General features: G+C 36.4%; 2 protein-coding genes across 3 annotated transcripts in view; one reads left to right on the forward strand and one right to left on the reverse strand.

Annotated features, from left to right (window-relative positions):
- Positions 1-18,053, forward strand: part of MSH4 (mutS homolog 4) — a 147,392-nt gene that overhangs the window by 94,305 nt on the left and 35,034 nt on the right. The gene's annotated exons all lie outside the window — the stretch shown is intronic.
- ASB17 (ankyrin repeat and SOCS box containing 17) lies at positions 229-17,482 on the reverse strand. Its single transcript, XM_068538026.1, has 3 exons — positions 17,082-17,482; positions 4,467-4,746; positions 229-435 (listed from the first exon to the last, which is right to left on the reverse strand). Exons 1-3 carry the CDS (start codon positions 17,480-17,482, stop codon positions 229-231), a joined length of 888 nt encoding a protein of 295 aa, XP_068394127.1.

Raw genomic sequence — 18,053 nt, forward strand, 5'->3', positions numbered from 1 at the left:
AGCATAAATCTAAAATATTTTTAAAATGCATATAATTTGTTACACTGTATAGAAAGTTAATGGGTAGAGCCATATGTTAATTTAAAAGTGATTCATTTAGGGTGTCATGTGAAAATATATTTTCTAATGTAGTGTTCAATGCAGTAAAAATTTGTGTGAAGTTAATAGTTTATTAACTTCTAAACCATACAACAGTGAGCGTCCTTAAAGAATGCAGAAAGACGTGCATTAGCTTTCTAAATTCAGGTAGTTCTGTAGACGAACAGGAATTAGAAGTGAAAATATTCCATTTGGGAGCATATTGTTGGTCAATAGTTGAGCCCTGATGGTTATTCTGCAAAGATGTAATAGTTCACATGGATCTTTGTATCTTGTTGAAGGAATGTAGTCCAGCCAATTTGAAATAATTGGACGTCTTCCTAAACTTAGCTGCGTCTAAAGAAAAGAGAAATAGTTAATTTTGTAATATTAATCATTGGATTAGTTCAAATTATAAACATTTTAATTTTTTTATTTGAATTCACAAAATGTATCTTAAATTTATTTAACCTTTATAATGTTTTTTCTAAAACATTTTCACCTGAGGCAAGAATTTTTACTCCCATTTTATTCTCACAATCATATATAAGGTTTAATGTGTCTAAGGACACAAAACATTATTTCTTACAACAGTGAATCTGTATGTTTTTAATTTTAGACAGATCATACACTTATGGTTTATTAGCTTCTTCTAGAGTAGTGTTGCCAATTTGACCAGTTTGACTGGAATTATCTAGGAGACTTTAGAAAATATTAATGCTGAGGTTCTACTCCAGAATTTCTGATTTAGTTGGTGGGGGGTTGGGCACAGACAACATAAATCCTAAAAGTTCCACCAGGTGATTCCAACCATTGTAGAGTAAAACTATATACTGCTGAATCATGAGAAGACCTAACAAGAGGCCCATGCACATGAAGATAACTTTTTATGTTTTAGTTAAGCTACCCTTTTAAAGATTTGGTTCTAGAAGCCAAATGTTATTAGGCTGATTTAGAAGTAAAAGACATTGCTGTGTTATAGAGGTACTTCTCCAGAAGAACCTACCCTCTACAGACTACATGACACTTTAACTTAAATGATATATCATTTTTCATTGTTCAGTAAACAATTATTTAAAGAATATCTCATATATACTCAGCATTGACCTTGGTGCTTGGGATAATTGCTAGGCTACGCAAAATAGACATAGCCTCTGCAATCACAGAACTGTGGTCTAGAAGTAAAGATATCTAAATGTATATTTACAATAAAACTGGCAAATGTGGAAATGAAAAGCAGGGTTATTTAAAGTTCTTTAAGCTGGTTTTTATGCCATTTTTCACCTTATTGCTCAATGCTACTTCACTTATTAAGCTGAAATTGATTGGAATCCAGCTTTAACTTCTTTGCCACTCAGGTGATTTTGATCAACTCATTCTATCCTAGTACTCTTCTATTATGAGTGTACCTCAGCGATAGCATTCATGGAGCTGGTTGAGAATCAATATGTCCTATAAAAATTGTGCAGGACTAACACTGGACAAGGACAAGCAAATTACTAAAGAAGCAAAAAAATTTTTAACATTTTTATTGGAGTATAATTGCTTTACAATGGTGTGTCAGTTTCTGCTGTATAACAAAGTGAATCAGCTATACATATACGTACATACCCCTATCTCCTCCCTCTCGTGTCTCCCTCCCACCCTCCCTATCCCCACCCCTCTAGGTGGACACAAAGCACCAAGCTGATCTCCCTGTGCCATGCGGCTGCTTCCCACTAGCTAGCTATTTTACATTTGGTAGTGTATATATGTCCATGCCACTCTCTCACTTCGTCCCAGCTTACCCTTCCCCCTCCTTGTGTCCTCAAGTCCATTCTCTATGTCTGCATCTTTATTCCTGTCCTGTCCTTAGGTTCTTCAGAACCATTTTTTTTTTTTTTAGATTCCATATATATGTGTTAACATATGGTATTTGTTTTTCTCTTTCTGACTTACTTCACTCTATATGACAGTCTCTAAGTCCATCCACCTCACTACAAATAACTCAATTTCTTTTCTTTTTATGGCTGAGTAATATTCCATTGTATATATAGAGAAGCAAAAAAATTTTTTTTATTTTTCTGTTTTAAAAATTAGTTGCCAAGGACTTCTCTGGCGGTCCAGTTGTTAAGACTCCACACTTCCAGTACAGGTGGCGCGGGTTCAATCCCTGGTCAGCGAACTAAACTAAGATTCCACGTGCCGTGTGGTGCAGCCATAAAAACAAAAACAAAAACAACAAGAAACAGCAACAAAAATTGGTTGCCAGGGCTTCCCTCGTGGCACAGTGGTTAAGAATCTGCCTGCCGGGCTTCCCTGGTGGCGCAGTGGTTGAGAATCTGCCTGCCAATGCAGGGGACACGGGTTCGAGCCCTGGTCTGGGAAGATCCCACATGCCGCGGGGCGGCTGGGCCCGTGAGCCACAACTACTGAGCCTGCGCGCCTGGAGCCTGTGCTCCGCTACAAGAGAGGCCGTGATAGTGAGAGGCCCACGCACCGTGATGAGGAGTGGCCCCCGCTTGCCACAACCAGGGAAAGCCCTCGCACAGAAATGAAGACCCAACACAGCCATAAATAAAATAAATAAAATAAACATAGAATAATCATTAAAAAAAAAAAAAGAATTGGCATCCTTTGTTTAAAAAAAAAAAAAAAAAAAAAAAAAGAATCTGCCTGCCAATGCAGGGGACACAGTTTCGAGCCCTGGTCCGGGAAGATCCCACATGCCGCAGAGCAACTAAGCCCGTGTGCCACAACTACTGAGCCTGCGCTCTAGAACCTGTGAGTCACAACTACTGAGCCCGTGAGCCGCAACTACTGAAGCCCACACGCCTAGAGCCCATGCTCCGCAACAAGAGAAGCCACCGCAATGGGAAGTCCACGGGCCACAACCAAGAGTAACCCCCTCTCGCCACAACTAGAGAAAGCCCATGCGCAGCAACGAAGACCCAATGCAGACAAAAATAGATAAATAAAATAAATTTTTTAAAAAATGCTTTAAAAATAAAAAAACTGGTTGCCAAAATAATTTGACGAATTTGCTCTCCTTACAGTTGGCCCAGGCATGGTTGATTGATGTGCATTGTTAAGGCTTAAAAAAATTGAAGACCCAGCAGAACTATATTTCTTAGGAGTTTATTTCTGAAGTCACACCTTTAAAGATAAGGGGAACTGCTAGATTCCTTGGCACTTTGACTGGTTTAAATTTATAGGGGTAGCTTTCTTTACATTATGCAGACTTATTTCTTTTTTTTTAAAATTAATTTTTATTGGCGTATAGTTGCTTTACAATGTTGTGTTAGCTTCTACTGCACAGCAAAATGAAACAGTCATACATATACATATACATATATCCCCTCCATTTAGGACACTACAGTGTATTAAGTAGAGTTCCCTGTGCTGTACAGTATGTTCCCATCAGTTGTCTATTTTAGACTTATTTCTTGATACTAATAGACACAATACAATTTGATGCTGAAACTTACAGTTCATTTTGACAGGATAAACATGCCCTTCATGTGGTTGATTTTTTTTTTAAACCTTATCAAGGAGAAACTCTTCACATTTCTGAGGGATAGATATTTTCAATTGAGCAAATATTTAAAGCCTTTATATTTTCATGCTTAAAGTTGTTCAGGAATTTTGAAAAGGAAAATGTGTTTCTTGGTATGTGATTATAGTGGGGAGAAACGTAACTTTCATTTTACAATATTCTATTGGAAAAGAAGTCTGTTAAAAGTTTAATTTGTTCTGGGTTTTTTTTTGTTTTTAAATTTATTTAATTTATTTATTTTTGGCTGCGTTGGGTCTTTGTCGCTGTGCGCGGGCTTTCTCTAGTTGTGGTGAGTGGGGGCTACTCTTCGTTGCAGTGCATGGGCTTCTTATCGCGGTGGCTTCTCTCGTTGTGGAGCACAGGCTCTAGGCTTGTGGGCTCAGTAGTTGCGGCTCGTGGGCTCGGTAGTTGTGGCGCACAGGCTTAGTTGCTCTGCGGCATGTGGGATCTTCCCCGACCCAGGCTCAAACCTGTGTCCCCTGCATTGGCAGGCAGATTCTTAACCACTGAGCCACCAGGGAAGCCCTGTTCTGTTTTTAAGAGAGATAGAAATCCTAATAAACAGGTTATTATGTAATTAGACTGTAATAATAATATACATCTACTTAATAACTACTAAAATAAACTATACTAACTTTTAAAAAATTATTTCATATTTAGAGGACATAAAATTATGAAATAAAAGAGCTAATGTTCAAGATAATTAGAATTTTGCCTATTTTTAATTTATAAGCATATACTCAGCGATTCACTGGATTGATAGGTTAAAAATTAACTTTATTCTTGCCTCACAATTTTATCTTAAAATTGATCAATATTTGAACCCACACCCAAAGTACAATATTTTGCTTACCTCTATTTCCCTGGTTGAAATGACAGAAAGCACTCTGGAACAAAGCACTAAACATGTTTTGGCATCTTCCTGGATGTCTACCAGTTCTTGATCAACCATTATTCTCACTCTTGAGGGGTAGAGCAATATTGTTAACACAATGTTGATAGGGTTTTTTTCTCTTTCTACGATCCCATATTGCAGGAGTATTTTTAAGATATTGGATTGTCTCGTCTGAGCTACATAAAATAGAGGTGTGATGCCACTTAATGGGCTTGGACAGTATACTGGTGTGAAAGTTCTGTGAATCAGACAAACAAGAAAAACCTCACTGAATATAGAATTAAGGAATGTGGTAAAAACTTTGTCTTAACAGTAAAGGGAAAATAATAGTATTATCTTAAATAGTAAATATCTTAAATAACATTAATGTAACTTCTCCTTTATATATAGTATGTCTTAAAAAGAGTTTTCCACTCAGAATCTAGGCCAACCTGAAGGTCAAAAAATAAGAAAACTGTACTACACACTTAAGTCCCCTTTACACTTATAAAAACAAACAAACAAAAAGATTTACAATGTGTGGAAAGTGTTTAGTTTTAGTAATAGCAATTCTGTTTCTCATTTGAGAAATCCATAGTGATTAGAACTAATATTGTAAAACTGATATAGCTCTGGAAAATCTAAAATGGAAAAGAGGGACAGACTTTTTTATTTCGCTTTATTAATAGAACAGAATTCTGTGACCCTTTTGTTTTTGTTGTTCTTGATCATGTATCAGGCTTGAGATTGAATTGAGTTTGAAAATTAGACTGAAAAGGAATAAGTGCAACTACCTTAATTCTATTTTTTCACTTTAATAAAATCAGAGTTGATATTTTCAGGTTGAAGAAATGTAAATTATGATGAGGGTCATATCAGGTCCCTCAAGGACAGAATTTAATTTGCCTTCTTCAGTAGAGTTTTGAGAGTTCTTTGAAATCTTGTTTTTCCTGGAGTGCTATATGATGGCTGGACTTGAAAATTTCTCCTCCCTTATGACAGAAATGAAAATGTTATTTTTTTCTAATTGTGTATAGTTCTTGCAATTGTTTCATTTAATAGACATTTAAGTTTGCTATTGAATTGATCACTATATGTAGATAAGACATGGTAGAATCAGCCACAGGGAATTTTGTATTAATTATCAAGCTTTGATTTGGCCAAATAGACATGGCTTTTAGGACTAAAGAAAGGGAAATTTTATTTATGGTCCTTGCCTCTGGAATTCTCTTGATTGGTCTAATAAAATACTAATATATTCTGCAGAACAGCATACAAACTATAAATATTAGTTTTGGACAATTATGCCTAGCAAGAAAAGCATTATTCAAAAAGAACTTTAAGATTTCAAATAATTAAGATGGGAGGCAACATGGTATAGTGCTAAAAACAATAGAGATTTAAAGGTTCTAGGTTCTAGGTTTTAGTTCTCCTAACTAATAAGTCAGCTTCTTTGAGTCTCCATTTCCTCATGCATTTATGTATTCATTTGCTCATCCATTCATTAACTAGTTTATTTAACACTGGCTTGTCCAGAGTGTACTGAGTACTAGATATGCAAAGATGAAAGATGTAGTCCTTGATCTCAAGATGCTTATTATAGTCTAGTAAGGGAAACAAACAAGTAATTCAATAAATACAATACAAGGTGATAATTGCTACAATAGAAACATGCTTGGGGAACTGTAGAAGCACCAAGGAGGGGCACCTAACTCTACCTGGGTTAGTCATTGCCTGTAGGTTATTCTGGATCTAAGACTTGAAGGTCATAGTAGGTGTTTGGCAATAAAAAGATTGGAAAGAATGTTTCATTTACAAACATAAACCAACACTGGAATATTGTTATGCAAGAACTAGCTATATAAAATACATCTTTTGTATTAGATAAGTTCTCTGGTTGAAGTGTATTTGGGGTCCTAGAGACCTCCCATATGGTGATTCTCTTGTCAGGAGCTCCAAAAAGTACAGTTTGAAAATTACTAGACCAACTAGTTTATCTCCAAAGCTTCACTGAGCTCTGAAATGCCAAGATTTTGTGATTAAAAAAAAAAATAGTGTGGTGCAGTGCAGAATAGTGTTTTAGAAATTAAGAAGTGGGATTTTTGTCATCACTCTACCAGTGGCACTATATATATCCTTCTAATTCTGTATAAAATATATATACACTCTCTCCTAGAGTCATCTCCAGATCAATATTGTCCTGAACATCTCATCTTTTTCACAAATACTTCCAACACATATCCAAAATTGAACTTCTAAACTACTTCTATATTCCCTCTCCTGATTGTTGGTATTCACTTTCCCAAACCACCACTGCATTCAACTCTTTTACATTTCTTTGATTTGTGTATGTTCTTCCCTTCCATTTTCAATTCTGGGACAAGTCTTGCTCATCGTATAAGACCCTGTCTAATAAACTCTATGGCACTTTGTACATAGCTCCATTAAGCTCTTATAATTTTGGACAACTTGCTTAATGTCTCTAATCTTTCATTTTCTTATCTTCAAAATCAGTGGGTGGGCAAGATAAACTATAAAATTTTAAGTTCTACAGGGCAATACTCTTTGTCTGTTTAATACACTTTTATATCCCTAAATGCCTAGAACAATGCTTGGCCCGTAGTACATACTCAAATATATGTTAATTGATTTTCTTTTTTACCATTATCCTGAAAAATATTATTAATTTTGAAGTTATTCTGTAGCTTTCGGGCCTAATCAGAATTTTAGTGAAGCACAATCATTTAACATTTTCAGAAGCAATCTAATTTATTCATCTTGCTAACTCTTAAGAAGATATTTGCCTTAAGAGACTTATAAGTATGGGAATTCAAGGGACTTAGGGGACCAAAAATACTGTAAGTGGCCCTTGTTAAGATGTAGAGATATTAGTTGATTTTAAGATATTAAGATTGACATTACTGTAGAAGATATTTTGAACCAAAAATGTTGAAAACATAACTAAAACTCAAATAGGTTTACAATGAGATTCAAAAGTCTAGTCTGTACCCAAATGACATATAATTAATCCTCATGTTTAAAGACCATGTTATTGTAAACCAAAATTTGCTTAATCTGTCCTGACAGTTAATTATTACAGTACTTATATGGATGGAATGAGGCAAGCAAAGCAAGAATCAATTTTTAAATGTGAGGTTAATGAACTGAACCCTCTGTATCTGAAAACCTGTCATATATACACTTATGAAATGGGACATAATATTTCCATATAGACATGCAGGGAATGATTCCGTTTTGTAGCTATAATAATTATTTCTAAAAATTTTCCTAGCATTTCTCTTGTGGTTTCCAGCTGCCAATTTAATAGACCTTTCTTCATAATAATTTTATCTTTGATATTTGACACAGTTGACTTTCTTGAGATGTTTTCCCATGACTCTATGGGACCATTCTCTTCAAGTTATGCATCTACCTCTTTGACTATTCATTCTCAACCCTCTTTCACTGATTCCTCTTCCTCTGCCCTCAACATCTAAGTAAAGTAGATGTGGCCTTTTGACTAATTTTCATCTGATTAATTGTTCTCAGGCAATTTCGTCTATGACCATAACATGATAACTACTGTCTATTAATTTATTCAACAAATACTTACTGAATGCATACTGTATGTCAGGCACCCTTTTGGGTACTTGGGATATATGAGTGAACAAAACAAAGATGCCACTTTCTTGCTAATATAGTAGTGAGGGATAACAGACAATACATAACAGAATGAACATAGCAAACAAGGCAATTTTATAATATGTTAGAAGGTTTGAGAAGTATTGTGGGAAAAAGAAAAAGTAGTGCAGGATAAGAAATATGGAAGTTCTGGGAAGGTGCAGAGAGGGCATTTCTCAATTTTATTTTATTTATTTATTTAATTTAAATGCAGCTGACATGCAATATTATATTGGTTTCAGGTGTGTAACATAGTGGTTTGATATTTATACACAATATGAATTGATCACCACAATTAATCATCTATCACCGTACAAAGTTATTACAATATTATTGACTATATTCCCTATGCTGTAAATTACATCCCCATGACCTATTTATTTTATAACTAGAAGTTTGTACCTCTTAATCTCCTTCACCTATTTTTCCCAATTCCATACCACCCCTGCCGTGAAACCAACAGTTTGTATCTATGAGTCGGTTTCCTTTTTGTTTTGTTTGTTCATTTGTTTTGTTTTTTAGATTCCACATGTAAGTGAAATCATACAGTATTTGTTTTTCTCTATCTGACATATTTCACTTAGCATAATGCCCTCTAAATCTGTCCATGTTGTCACAAATAGCAAGATTTTATTCTTTTGTATGGCTGAGTAATAATACATTGTATATATGTATATATGTATATATGCACAGACACTACTTCTTTATCCATTCATCTATCGATGGACACTTAGGTTGCTTCCATATCTTGGCTATTGTAAATAATGCTGCAAGGAACATAGGGATGCATGTATCTTTTTTAATCAGTATTTTCATTTTCTTCACATAAATACCCAGAAGTGGAATTGCTGGATCATATGGTAACTCTATTTTTAATTTTTTTGAGGAAACTACATACTGTTTTCCATAGTGGCTGCACCAATTTACATTCCCACCAACAGTGCGCAAGGGTTCCCTTTTCTCTACATCTTCACTAACAGTTATTGGTTGTCTTTTTGATAATAGGCGTTCTGACGGGGGGGAGGTGATATCTCATTGTGGTTTTATAAATATAGTTATTTATCTATTTATTTATTTATCTATTTATTTATGGCTGAGTTGGGTCTTTGTTGCTGCACACGGGCTTTCTCTAGTTGTGGTGAGCGGGGGCTACTCTTGGTTGTGGTGCGCAGGCTTCTCATTGTGGTGGATTCTCTTGTTGTGGAGTGCAGGCTCTAGGCATGTGGGCTTCAGTAGTTGTGGCACACATGCTCAGTAGTTGTGATTTGTGGACTCTAGAGCGCAGGCTCAGTAGTTGTGGCGCAGGGGCTTAGTTGCTCCATGGCATGTGGGATCTTCCTGGACCAGGGCTCAAACCCATGTCCCTTGCATTGGCAGGCGGATTCTCAACCTCTGCGCCACCAGGGAAGCCCTCATTATGGTTTTTATTTGCAATTCTCTGATGATTAGTGATGTCGAGCATCTTTTCACATATCTATAGGCCATCTGTATGTCTTCCTTGGGAAAAAATACCTATTCAGGTCCCCTGAACCTCTTTAAATTTGATTTTTGTAATATTGAGTTGTATGAGTTCTTTATATGTTTTAGATATTAACCACTGGTTGGTTATATTGTTTGCATGTAACTCTCCCCACTCAGTAGGTTGCCTTTTCATTTTGTTGATGGTTTCCTTTGCTATCCAAAAGCTTTTTAGTTTGATGTAGTCCCATTCGTTTATTTTTGCTTTTGTTGCCCTTGCCTGAGGATACATATCCAAAAAAATATTACTAAGACTGATGTAAAATTGCATACTGCCTATGTTTTCATCTAGAAGTTTTATGGTTTCAGGTCTTATATTTAGGTCTGTAACCATTTTGAGTGTATTTTTGTATATGGTGTAAGAAAGTGGTCCAGGTTGGTTCTCTTGTGTGTAGCTGTCCAGTTTTCCCAACACCATTTATTCAAGACGTTGTCTTTTCCCCGTTGTATATTCTTGCCTCCTTTGTTATAGATTGATTAACCATATAAGCATGGGTTTATTTTTGGACTCTCTATTCTGTTCCATTGATCTATGTGCCTGTTTTTGTGCCAGTACTATACATTTTTGATGACTATAGCTTTGTAGTATAGTTTGAAATCAGGGAGCATGATACCTCCGGCTTTGTTCTTCTTTATCAAGATTGCTTTGGCTGTTCATGGTCTTTCAAGATTCCATACAAATTTTAGGATTATTGGTTTCAGTTTCATGAAAAATACCATTGTTATTCTGATAGGGATTGCATTGAATCTGTAGATTGCTTTGGGTAGTTTGGACATTTTAACTGTTAATTCTTTGAATCCATGAGCATGGTATATCTTTCCATTTCTTTCATCAATATCTTCAATTTCTATCATCAATATCTTATAGGGGTTTTTTTGGTAAGTTTATTTATTTATTTATTTATTTATTTATTTATTTATTTATTTTGGCTGCATTGGGTCTTTGTTGCTGCACACAGGCTATCTCTAGTTGCAGCGAAATGGCGCTACTCTTCGTTGCAGTGTGCGGACTTCTCATTGCAGTGGCTTCTCTTGTTGCGGAGCATGGGCTCTAGGTGCTCGGGCTTCAGTAGTTGTGGCTTGCGGGCTCAGTAGTTGTGACTCGCAGGCTCTAGAACGCAGGCTCAGTAGTTGTGGCGCACAGGCTTAGTTGCTCTGCAGCATGTGGGATCTTCCTGGACCAGGGCTCGAACCCGTGTCCCCTGCATTGGCAGGCGGATTCTTAACCACTGCACCACCAGGGAAATCCCAATATCTTATAGTTTTCAGAGTACAGGTCTTTCACCTCCTTGGTTAAATTTATTGCGAGATGTTTTATTCTTTTGATACAATTATAAATGGGATTGTTTTCTTAATTTCTCTTTCTGATAGTTACTAACATTTAGAAATGCAATAGATTTCTTTATTGATTTTGTATCCTGCAACTTTACTGAATTCGTTTATTAGTTCTAATAAATTTTTGGTGGACCCTTTAGGGTTTTCTCTATATAGTATCATGTCACCTGCAAATAGTGACGGTTTTACTTTTTTCTTTCCAATTTTTCCAATTTTGTCTCTTTTTCTTGTTTGATTTGCTGTAGCTAGGACTTCCAATACTATGTTGAATAAAAGTGGTGATAGTGGGCATCCTTTTCTTGTTCCTGATCTTAGAGGAAAAGCTTTCAGGTTTTCACCATTGAATAATATGTTAACAATGAGTTTATCATATATAGCCTTCATTATGTTGAGGTATGTTCCCTCTATACCCACTTTGTTGAGAGTTTATATCATAAATGGATGTTGAATTTTGTCAAATGTTTTTTCTGCCTCTATTGAGATGATTATACAGTGTTATTCTTTGTTTCGTTAATGTGGTGTATCAGGTTGATTGATTTATACATATCGAACCATTCTTACATCCCTGGAATAAATTCTACTTGATCATGGTGTATATCCTTTTTTTTTTTTTTTAAAGCCTTATTCTTTTAAATTTTATTTATTTATTTTATTTATGGCTGTGTTGGGTCTTCGTTTCTGTGCGAGGGCCTTCTCCAGTTGTGGCAAGCAGGGGCCACTCTTCATCACAGTGCGCGAGCCTCTCACTATCGCGGCCTCTCTTGCCGCGGAGCACAGGCTCCAGACGCGCAGGCTCAGTAATTGTGGCTCACGGGCCCAGCTGCTCTGCGGCATGTGGGATCTTCCCAGACCAGGGCTCGAACCCATGTCCCCTGCATTGGCAGGCGGACTCCCAACCACTGAGCCACCAGGGAAGCCCTGTATATCCTTTTAATGTATTGTTGAATTCGGTTTGTTATTCTTTTGTTGAGGATGTTTGCATCTGTGTTCATCAGGGATATTGGCCTGTAATTTTATTTTATTTTATTATTTTTTTCAAAGTGCTTTTGGTATCAGGCTAATGCTGGCCTCATAGAATGAGTTTGGGAGCATTCCTTCCTTTTCAGTTTTTTGGATGGTTTGAGAAGGATTAAGTCTTCTTTGAATGTTTGATATTCATGAAAGTGTTTGGTCCTGAACTTTTGGCATTTTCCAATTTTAAATAGGATGATAGGAGAGGGCTCTACTGAAATGTGACATTGGATAAAGAAGAAGGAGATGAAGAAGTTAGCCATTTGGACATTTAAGAACCCTAAGGCAGGAGAGTGTGCCAAGGGGTGGTGAAGGAAGAGTAAGGGAGCCTGTGTGGCTAAAAGTGTGAAAAGGGTGAGGGGTAGTAGGAAATGAGGACAGAGGTAATGGGATGTCACATCGTGTAAAGCCTTGCAGATCACTCTAAGAACTTCATCTTTTACTCTAAATGGAATGGAAGAGCCATTGGAGATTTTGAGTAAAAAAAGCAGCACAATCTCACCTTTATTGAGAATTTGTTATGGGATAGAAGGAGAGAAATCACTTAGCTTGGGTGATAACAATGGAGATGATCAAATTCTGTATATTGTTTAAAGGTAGACTCAACAGATGTCCTGACAGACTAAGATGTGCAATATAAAAGAGACATCAAGGATGACACTATATAATAGCCACCTACTGCACATCTTTACCTGGATATCCCTTAGGCAATGCAAACACATGCATCCAAAACTGACTTTGTAGTCTCTTGTAATAATTTTGATAGATTTGTGGCATGACCATTGTGGTAGACTGAAATGGCCTCTCAATATGGCAAAAAGGATTTTGCAGATGTAATTAAGATAAGGATCTTGAGGTGCAAGATTATCCAGGTGGGCCCAGTATAATCACAAGAGTCCTTATAAGAGGTGTCAGAGAATGATAGAAGCAGAGCCAGTGAAGGAGATAGGACTACAGTGTTGGCTTTGAAGATGGAGGAAGAGACCATGAACCAAGGAATGTAGGCAGCTCTAGAAGCTGGCAAAGGCAGCTAGAGCATCTAGCTAGAGCCCTCTAAGGCTCTCCCTTAGAGCCTCCAGAAGGAACCCACCCTGTGACATCTTGATTTTAGCCCTTGTAGCCTCATTTTGGACTTCTGACCTTCAGAACTACAAAATAATAAATTTATATTATTTTAAGCCACTAAGTTTGTGGCAGCTTTGTTACAGCAGCAAAAGGAAGCTAATACAATCATCAACAAGTCTCAAAATTTAGAAATCTGAAGATTAACTCTTCTCTTTCATTTTCTACTTCTAATCACCTACTGTAATGCCTGGTTATTCTATTTAGTAATATCTCTTCTTTTCCCTATTGCTATTGTTTTTAGTTTAAGCCCTCATTATAATTTACCTGGGGATTGAGGGAGATGGTGGTAGAGCAGATTAGTTCTTCCCCCAAAACTATTATAAGTACACATGTAATCTTAGTTAGCACACTGGGCATGCTATGCAAATTCAGTTTCAAGCACCTCCTCTAACCACCTCCCTCTTTTCAATCAGATTGCTTCCCTCAACCCTTCCTCTACAGAAATTCTGGAGCTGCCATTTTACCTGGAGTGTTTGAGCAGTCTACTAACTAGTCTCCCTAATTCTAGCTGCACCCTCCCTTCCCACAGTCCAGTCTTCAGACGGGAGCTGATGAATATTTTCATACTCCAAGTCTGAAAAGACCTTCACTGATTGGGCATCACCCGTGGTATAAATTTCAAATTCCTTAGTATGGCCTACAAAGGTCCTTCAAGGGTTCTCTTTTAGGCCTTATCTGTCACTATTACCTGATTTCCATCTCACTGTCTAGCAATTGCTGAATTGCCTGTAGTCACTGGATACAACATGTTTGTATCTCTCTTGGCTTTAGTCAGCCTCTCTCTGCCTAGATTACATTTCTTCAAGGGAAGGACAGGGAAAACTCCTTTCTACATTTTAAAAATAAATTTAAGACATCACCTCTTCTAAAGTGCCTTCTCAGATACCTGCTCCTCCCCAATAGTGTTGAAGATGTCCTCCGTTCTTTCTACCTCTATATGCTTCTATTTTTGAACTTATAGTATAATTATAATTTTTTATGGCTTACGTACTAGTCTGTGAGCTCTCCAAAATCAGGAAATATGTCTACTTTGTTTTTGTATCCTCAGCAAATAACACAGTGCCTGGTACTTAGAAAATGCTGAGTAAATGATTATTGTTATTTTAACTGAATGATGTCACCTCTCTTTATCCACTTACAGTCTGCCATACTGTGGCATTTATTTTTGCAGGTTTATTGCAAAAATGAAAAAACTTAAGTTTCTTTCTCTCATTAATTCTGTTTCTTCTCCTCCAGGGACCTATTTAGACACTTCATTATTGGATTAGGGAAATTATCAAACTGGAGTGTATACAGGGGGAGGTGACCAAAGAATGATGCTGCTATGGAAATAAAGAAAAACAGATAATAGGAGACGTAAGGTATTCATTATGGGAACATAATAGCTATGTTCAAATATTTGAGAGGTTTTCATACAGGACAGAGAATGAGTAGACTTTGTACTCTATATCTCTGGGGGCAGAGTTGGAGAAATGGAGACAATTCAGTGCACTATGAGGAAGAAGAATCTAATAAAGCTGTATAAAAATTCACTTTTTCATCCAACACAATCTTCATTAACCACTTGCTATGTATCTGCATAGTTCTAGACATGAGGATTCAATGTTGAAGCAGTAGTCAAAGTTCCTCCTTTCATGGAGCTCACTTTTAGCAAGAGTAGACAGTGGACAACCAATGTGTGGTTGGAATATAGTGTTCAAGGGGGAGAATGACATGAGATTAGAATTCAGGAGATCGGATTTGGGGACAGATCATATGGGAGTTTTAAAAAATGGGTATTGAGTTTGAATTTTATTTCACCTGTAGTAGGAAAACTTTGGTTGATTTTAAGCATGGGTGGTATGACCTATTTTACATTTTTATAAGGTCACTCAGGCTTCTGAGTCAAGAATGGATTGTAAGAGGGAAGAGTGGAAGCTGGAAGACTTTTTAGGAGTCTATTGGAGTTGTCTAGGCAAGAGGCGATGGTGGCTTCACCTAGGTTAGAAACAGAGGAGATGAAAAGTATAACTAATTGTTACATATTTTAGAGATAAAATCAAAAAGATTTGCCGATGTGTTGTGAAAGAAAGAGAAGAAGCAAGCATAAATCCTAGATTTTTGGCCTGAGCAACAGAGGCCATTAATCAAGGGCAGAATTCAGGGGAAGGAGCAAGTTGGCAGGTAGAGTGTGAGTAAGATCAGTATTCTGTTTTGATTCTGTTAAATTTGAGATGCTCTGTGGAGATGTTGAGCAGACAGCCTCATATAGGAGGAGTCTGGAGCTCAGAGGAGAGGTCATGGCTGGAGATAAAGATTTGGGAGTCATTGTCATATCGTAATATTTAAAGTCATGGGACTGGGTAAAATCTTTGAGGGAAAATGAGTGGCTAGGAAAGAGAAGGGTCCCTGGTAAAGGAATGGTTTACCTCAGGAAATAGTTAACTCACTACTACTAGAGTTATTCAAGCAGAGACCAGATGAGCACCAACCAGAGATGCACTCTGGGAGTTGCTACCCAGGAAGAGGGGTTAGGGGAGGTTTGCTAATGAATTCTTAGGTTCCATCTGAATTTAAAATTCTGTGAATCTGAAAGATCCTAAAGATATTGTGGTACGTAGAATTGGCCTGTAATGTGTTTTACCTTGTGGATGCATCTAAGTCAAGATCTGTTAATCTTAATAACAGTTTATTAAGACAGTTGTTAATGGCACTCTATCATGTCCCACCGTGTGTTTTTCTTTCATTTTCCTTTCTTTCCTTTCAGTTTTCCCTTCTTGCCCCTCATTAATCTTTTTTTTAACTTATCCTCTCTTCCTTTGTTTTACTTCATTTTTCTTTCCCATGGGCCTGCCAGGGATACACATAGGCACTACTTAACCCAGCTAGTGACACTCAGTGATAGAAGCTGCTGATCTCTGCTATAGTTACAAATATAACGGTCGTTAAACAACCAAAAAGTACTATTTTGGGTTTTATTTTTTGATACTGAAGACTTCAGCTCTCAGTTTTTGTACTTGGGTTATCATTAAGGAAAGTAATCCAGTGGTTCTCCTTCACCACAGTGATACACAATCAAGAAAACAGCTCTGCTTCAGGCAGAATCTAAATTGGTTTAATCTTAAACTGATCTTATCTGTCTCGTTTTTCACTGAATACATGGTTCTATCATCATGCCTAGTACAGTGCCTCATGCATAGTAAGGTGATAAGTACTTTGTTGAATGAATGAATAAATGCACATCTGTTCTAATCAAACTAATACCTAAAACCAGAAAGTACATTGCAGTTAGTGCAAACTAAGTAACTTTAAAATCTGTATTACAGACTACAACGAGGTCATATTGGACATTTTATTCTAAGATCCTCAGTAGTATTCATTAGCTAGATTGACATGTTCAGACAATGTGAAAATTTTGTTCTATAACAGATTGAATCAGGTGTTTGGCCTTCACTGTGTTCAATTCTGGAGAATTTGGAGTCAAATTTATAATGTTTAACATAAAAATAGGGAATTATTATGTTTAACAAGTATTACTAAGTGAATATGTGTGTATATCCTGAATTATACTTTGAAAGTCAATTTAGACAGTTTATAGGTAAACATTCTCAGTATTCTCAAAAAGAAGAGATCACAGTATTACAAAAAGCAATGTCTTTGACTAGTTACAGAAATCTAGGTTGTGTAACATTGCATTACCTTGAACACTTACATATAAGCTTTATAGAGCAAACCACTAGTAATTTATTGGTACATAATACTTTACATAAAGGTAAAGTTTTATTGAATAAATAATGAAGGAATGAACAAATGAATGAGCAATCAAGTCAGGATTCTTTATCCATACGTAGTCACTATGCATATACATTTTAGAAAAAAAGAAGTAGTATAACCTCCTAAAGAGAAATTTTCTCCTTTTATGTTGAAAACATATGAGATTATTACCTCCATATCAGTGCCAGGTTACAACTTCTGTCTTGAATATAGTCTTTTGTCCTCTTGAGGAGCAATTCCACAAAGTCAGGATTACCTTTTCTGGCGAAAACCCAGTACAGAATTGTATTCACACATATTTCACTAAATTCAAGATTAAAATTTAGTTCAAAACAGTATCCTGATTTTTCGACAAATGCAATATAATCTGTGAGTAGTATGTCAAACCCATCCAAGTCGCTGTACCTCAGAATTGTTGCCAGTGTTCTGTAAATCCTGGGTTCATAACAGTGATATCCCCACTGACCCAAAAACTGCAAGGATGGTCTTTTAACAATTTTATCAATGAGATTGCAGAATATATTGCTTCGTGGACAAGAAGTCTTTTGACGTAATTTAGAAGATTTACTCATTGCTACTTAAGGCAACGATATAGAAATAAAATCACAGGAAGTCATACTGTAATCCTTGAGTTACATATTTTGATAATGTGGTAGGCTTGACCCTACAAACAGGAAGTGCTCTTTAAACTGTAGCCAGAAGAAAATATCATGTGAAATATTACCATCAAGTACTGGATGACATCACAATAGATGGAGATCTGTCATCAGCATAGGTCAGAAACTTGGGATATTATATGTAACTGGTGACCTTTGAGAAAGACATATTGGACAGAAATGGCACATGGGAGAGCTAAGATATAATATTTTTAACTTTCTAAGAATTCAACTCAAGCTAGTATGTATGTTTATCAAGCGCTAAAATCACAGTCTATACATTAGACAAAATGGTATTAATAATCAGACTGATTATTCTTTTTAGGCCATCATATAACAAAGAGATAATGATAGAGTGAAAAAGTTCACGTACTATTGTTCTAATGTTCTGCGTGAGGACTGCACGTTCTCACTTAATCTTCATAGAATATTTTCCCTATGTTGTAGTTGAGGAAACTAAGGCTTAGATAGGTTAAGAAACCTGCTA

This window comes from Eschrichtius robustus, chromosome 3 (assembly GCF_028021215.1).
Source record: "Eschrichtius robustus isolate mEscRob2 chromosome 3, mEscRob2.pri, whole genome shotgun sequence".
In the NCBI taxonomy this organism is placed as follows: Eukaryota; Metazoa; Chordata; class Mammalia; order Artiodactyla; family Eschrichtiidae; genus Eschrichtius; species Eschrichtius robustus.

Coding starts and splice junctions, on each gene's coding strand:
- ASB17 (XM_068538026.1), bottom strand. CDS start 17,482: ATGAGTAAATCTTCTAAATTACGTCAAAAGACTTCTTGTCCACGAAGC. Junction 4,747..17,081: donor AACCTGGCACTGATATGGAG/GTAATAATCTCA, acceptor TCTGATTCACAG/AACTTTCACACCAGTATACT. Junction 436..4,466: donor TTTCAACCAGGGAAATAGAG/GTAAGCAAAATA, acceptor TCTTTTCTTTAG/ACGCAGCTAAGTTTAGGAAG.